The 5984-nt window shown below is 38.0% G+C and overlaps 1 protein-coding gene across 2 annotated transcripts in view; it reads left to right on the top strand.

The window, feature by feature from the left end:
* The window catches only part of LOC115242638 (delta-1-pyrroline-5-carboxylate synthase), a 12253-nt gene extending 6269 nt beyond the window's left edge, over nt 1-5984 (top strand). The window contains exons 2-6 of one of the 2 annotated variants that reach the window (XM_029819076.1): nt 88-254; nt 1953-2600; nt 3223-4040; nt 4766-5056; nt 5310-5984. In XM_029819076.1, coding sequence (XP_029674936.1) covers nt 1958-2600; nt 3223-4040; nt 4766-5056; nt 5310-5474 — 1917 coding nt within the window. In that variant the 5' untranslated portion in view covers nt 88-254; nt 1953-1957 and the 3' untranslated portion in view covers nt 5475-5984. The remainder of the gene's footprint in view (nt 1-87; nt 255-1952; nt 2601-3222; nt 4041-4765; nt 5057-5309) is intronic. The other variant, XM_029819075.1, reaches the window with a different exon arrangement.

Genomic DNA, 5984 nt, shown 5'->3' on the forward strand with positions numbered 1-5984 from the left:
TTCTTTCAAAATTTTATATAATAATATATTTTTTATAATAAGAAAAATAATTATATAGAAGATTCTATGTATATCTTGTTTGGATAGATTGGTTCAAGACATTAATTTCTCCTACGTCTTTTTTTCAATTTCGTCGACAGTTTGATATGATTCTGAATCATAATCACATGAGAACACAATCTATCTACACGCTACAGTTTCCCAAGCTCAGAAGCTATTGATCACAAGACCCTAAATTCAACTTGACCTATTTCGTAAGTAATATACCCTCCTTAGCTGCTTCACTCTTCCTGCAAGATACGTCAATGTTGAGCGCAATAATTGGCGCGGTATATATTATATTCCTATGCCAGGTTTCACATACTCTTCTCCGTCTATATCAAACGCAATATCAGGAATGCGATTCGGTAGAGATGTACGCTTTAATTAATACCTCCATGCGTCATGGGAGGTAAGAGACGAACTTCGTATGTAAATACGAACCGAACGCAGCTGAACCACGATTAACATAATTGAACCCGGAATATGATAATCTTGTAGCGAAGCGTAATTTGCGTTAATCCCCTTTGAAAGATTTCCGGTCGAATAACGTTTCTGAATAGCGCTCTCATAATTCTAATTAAGACCGGATATATGCCCCACACGCGGATCATGTATAAAGAAATTTTGCGCCGTGAATTTTAAAAATATATAATAATTATCGAGGCAATTTTCGCCGAAGGTATAAATCAATAGCATAGGACATAAAATATAGAGTATACATATAACTTTAGCTACATATTACTATCAATACGGTTCGCCTGAAATAGAAACGGTCATTTTTTATGTTTTATGACATGTAACGTTGTTATAAAATAGCTTTTATAAAGCATTAATGCGATGGCCACAACGTAATAATAAAGATTATTTGATATTACATACATTATAATGAATTAATAATACATTATAATGCATTATTAACTTTAATTGCATGCTGCCATCGAAAAAGATTTTTATTCGGTATTTATTTATTTGTAAAAGTAAGAAGTATTAATTTAAAAAAGAGAAAAAATGAGAGACGTAATAAAATGTCATTGTAGACAAGATGCGATACAAAGAATAAATTATTTGTATACAGAAAAACAAATACTTTTCATGGCAACATTTAATATAAATCGATTTTGTGGAGACAATAATATTTTCAGTTTCAGCGAAATTTTCTCTTTATTGGTATGATCCGATAAAAATTCTTTTATTGGTATTGTAATCAAGATTATTTCTTACTAATGATTCATTAATTTAGTACGGTAATAATATTTTCACGAAAAAAATAATAGCGAATCATTCTCGGACTGTACATTTTATTATCCATTCAGTTATTAAAGAATTAATTATAATTATTAAAGACAAATAACATATGTGTGTCTAAATAAATATACAGCCTTGAGCGCAAGTAAAAAGTGTCAATAAAGCGTACTGTCCAACCATTGAAGAGGCATTCTTTTTTTTGGATAAGTTAAAAATAGTCTGAACCCTAGGATACAACCGATTGTTCGTAAATTTTTAACTCCGTGGAAGTACTCAAGCAGAAGGTGTCAATGTTTCGACAGTAGCTCCGAATATCCATCCAGGCAACCTGCCAAGTCGACAATATTCGGTCTGTGTCTATATGGTTTGAGCCAACAACTACCCGGCGACGAATTCCTACGGGATTCTATTTGTCCGAGAAATCACGGCGAGTATAGATCTACCGATCAAAGCGTGCGTCAGTAAACAATTCTCTTTAATCTACATTATTCAATTATCTGTCATTTGCTATTCTCTCGACGTAGCGTCTCCCGAAAGCAACCTTTAAATATATTCCAAAAACGATGCTCGTCGCGCCGCGAATCACGGCTCTTTGTTTTCCTCTCGAGACACCTTCTCTCCCAAAGTAAAGTGTAAAACTTACTCACTTTGATACTGTATTTAAGGAACCATGCTGGAACCCAGAGCGGCCGCTGCGGTAGGCCAATCAGGTCTCATGTCCCTCTACGACGCGATGTTCGCGCAGTACGGAGTCAAGATCGCCCAGGTGTTGGTGACCAAGCCCGACTTTTACAACGAGGAGACCCGTAAGAACCTCTTCAGCACGTTGAGCGAGCTAATCAGCCTGAACATCGTTCCAATCATCAATACGAACGACGCAGTATCACCGCCGCCAGATATTGACGACGAAGTCGCCGGCGGTAGCGGCAGACGAGGTATATCCATCAAGGACAACGATTCCCTGGCGGCGATGTTGGCGGCCGAGATCCAGGCAGACCTGCTGGTTCTCATGACCGACGTTGATGGGATCTACAACCTGCCGCCTTGGCAGGATGGCGCAAAGATGTTGCACACCTTCAGCTCCGATCATAGAAGTACCATCAAGTTCGGGGAGAAGTCAAAGGTGGGCACCGGCGGTATGAGCTCCAAGGTCAACGCTGCTCTCTGGGCGATGGATCGCGGCGTCGCGGTGGTCATCTGTAAAGGCACCCAGGAAAAAGCCATTAAGAGTATCATAACCGGCAGAAAAATTGGAACATTTTTCACGCAGGCCGCTGTCTCGTCCACTCCCGTCGAGGTGATCGCTGAAAATGGTAATGCTTCAACTTTCAAATCTTAAAATTTCATGATAGAGAGGAATTTCGAGAGGATTTTGTAATATATATAATATACACGGACAGACAAGAAATTGTCAGTTTCTACGGAAACGTAATAAGTTTTTTCGATTGCATAGTTCGTTGCCTGATTATAATCTCTCCACTTTGTGTAATTTATGTTTATTAGTTTTACTATAGTTAGTTTAAGTTATAAACGTGCTTTTATCTCCATAATGATTTATTTCTGTAAATACGCGGTAAGCTATCGAAATGCGATGCTGGTTGCATTCAGTACATAACTCCGGAATAAATGTAACCACTATGCTTTGCATATTGCTAATCTTCTTTCGGTGCTCAAAGTTTCATTTATTCGCTATCTATTTATTCACATTGTAACGAAATATTATGACATGCGCCGCATTTGAGATTTTATAAAACAAAATCATCATCGGGAAGGCAGGTAAATAAAAATAAATAAATATTTGAGCATCACGATCGCGGATAAAAATAAAAAACTAATCTACTTCGGAATCCCACTCGCATGTCAAGCCACGATTTATTCTCTATCATTGATAGCGGCTGGACAATCGCATTCACAAACTCGCGAATAAAATTGCAGCTCGCCTCGGCAGTAGAGTGTTGCAGGCGTTACGCCCGGAGGAACGTGCCGAATGTATCAGAACTCTGGCGGACTTGTTGGAGTCGAGACAGTCCGACATCCTCGCAGCGAACGCGATGGATCTGGAAGCCGCGAGCAAAAAGAACCTGGCCAAGGCCCTGCTCTCGCGCCTGTCCCTGACGTCGGCGAAGCTCAAGTCCTTGAGTTCCGGTCTGCATAAGATCGCGGAAGATTCGTTGAACAACGTGGGTCGAGTGCTACGTAGAACGAAACTGGCCGAGGGCCTGGAATTGCAGCAGATAACAGTGCCCATCGGCGTGCTGCTGGTGATCTTCGAGTCCAGACCGGACAGTCTGCCCCAAGTGGCCGCTTTAGCTATGTCCAGCGCCAACGGGCTCCTTCTGAAAGGTGGCAAGGAGGCCGCTCATAGCAACAAGTACCTGATGAAGCTCGTGAAGGAAGCGCTCGGAAAATTCGACGCCTCCAATGCTATTTCGCTCGTGTCTACGAGGGAGGACGTGAGCGATCTTCTCTCGATGGAGAAGCACATTGATCTCATCATACCTCGCGGTAGCTCGGATCTCGTCCGCACAATCCAGGAGCAATCCAAGCACATACCCGTGCTGGGACACGCCGAGGGTATCTGTCATGTTTATGTTGACAAGGATGCGGATCTGGCAAAAGCTTTGAAGATCATCAGGGATTCCAAGTGCGATTATCCGGCTGCGTGCAATGCGATGGAGACCTTGCTGATACACGAGAGTCTCATGAACAGCAACTTCTTTAATGACGTATGCAACTTGCTGCACAAAGAAGAAGTCAGTTAGTTTTATATCTGTGATAATATCCAAAAAAAAGAAAAAAATATTATAAATATAGTATTACTATTAAATATACTATTATTAAAAAATTATAAATATATCACTATTTCGGAACGTTTAGTTTCTAGCTTTTAACTCTTAGTTTTTTTAAAAAGAATCTTTTTGATCAAATCAAAAGGATCTGCTGGTAACTCCATAATTTAAAGGAGATTAAGGACCGAGAGTAATGTTTTTTACTTCCTGTTTCGCGTCGCGCTGCTGCAACTTCGCGTTAGGTAAAACTTTCGTCGCGAGACTTTCGCTGGGATATCGTAAAAAGTCAAAAGTTTCTACTCAAGTTACGCCGAGAAGTATTTATACTCTTTTGACACGAAGCAGAAAAGAGATTAATTCTTTTTAAAACTCTCTTGTAAAAAAAAAGAAAAAAAAAAATTTACGCGTGTTATGAATTTTCATGACACATTAATACATTCTATCAATTTGACACGAAGCAGAAAAGAGATTAATTCTTTTTAAAACTCTCTTGTAAAAAAAAAGAAAAAAAAAAAATTTACGCGTGTTATGAATTTTCATGACACATTAATACATTCTATCAATTTATATTAATTCTAATCTAATGTCTTTTCACAAATTATTTGCTCTTTCAATCAATACTCTTTTCTCATCATCATCGATCAAAACTTTACGTCGCTTTACGCGTTACATAAAAGTACACCTTTCAGGTGAAAATCAATTCTGGCCCAAAGATAAGAGAGCTATTGACTTTCGGTCCACCTGCCGCCAAAAGCATGCGAACCGAGTACGGCTCACTCGAATGTACCATAGAGGTAGTCTCCGACATCGACGACGCTATCAACCACATTCATAAATATGGCAGCAATCATACCGATGTCATTGTTACCGAGAACACTAACGCGGCCACACACTTCCAGAGGGAGGTGGACAGTGCGTGTGTTTTCCACAATGCCAGCACTAGGTTTGCCGATGGCTACAGATTCGGTCTTGGAGCAGAGGTGAGATATTTTCCCTAATTAAGAAAATTTTAATTAAAAAATAAAAAATTTTATTAATAATAAATAAAAGTTTTAATCGCATTATTTATCGCGAAATTTATCATGAAATCCTGCTCTTTTTATAATGTGAATCGTACAATTTCTCTAATATATGTTCTTACAGAATGAAAAAATATAATACATATCTTCCGCTCATGTATGAGTTGCAAATTATAAATGACATAATTTTTCATCTTTTTATATTTCTTTAAAGGTCGGTATTTCGACAACACGTATCCATGCACGCGGTCCAGTTGGAGTGGACGGATTATTAACGACGAAATGGATTTTGAAAGGGGACGGACACGCGGTGACGGATTTTGCTGAAGGAGGCAGTGGAATCTATCTTCATCAACCTTTACCTCTTACCGAATCGTGACTCGATCGCTTTGTTATCTCGAGATTGTTATATAATACGAAAAATAACTTTTATAAGATTCTTTGTCCCTCACTGTAGCCATGTCGAATTATGAAGTGAGACATCATATGAATTTTCTATTGCGAAAAACGTCAAAATAAATTAGTTTTTTTTCTAGTTTATGTCGCTTAGATAGATATATTGCTAAAGATTAGCAAATATCTATAAAATTTATAAACTGTCTATTATTTCGCTAAAGACACACGCAGATTAAGTTATCAAGTGTACATTTGTTAATACAAAATAACAAAAAATCTTGGGCATATCTTACCAATATTGTCGAATGCTGTAATGGTAATATAAAAAAACTAATTTATTTTTGAAAATGTATTTATATGTAAAAAATGTTTATATAATAAATAATTTCTCGCTTCTGTCATAATTTAATCTAGTTATAGCAAGAAACCGCAAGAGTCTTATGGAAAAAGTACGGTGCATATCAAATCTTGGAAAATATAAATCAAAATACCG

The sequence above is a fragment of the Formica exsecta genome, unplaced genomic scaffold (genome assembly GCF_003651465.1).
Source record: "Formica exsecta isolate Colony F162 unplaced genomic scaffold, ASM365146v1 scaffold614, whole genome shotgun sequence".
Lineage (NCBI taxonomy): Eukaryota > Metazoa > Arthropoda > Insecta > Hymenoptera > Formicidae > Formica > Formica exsecta.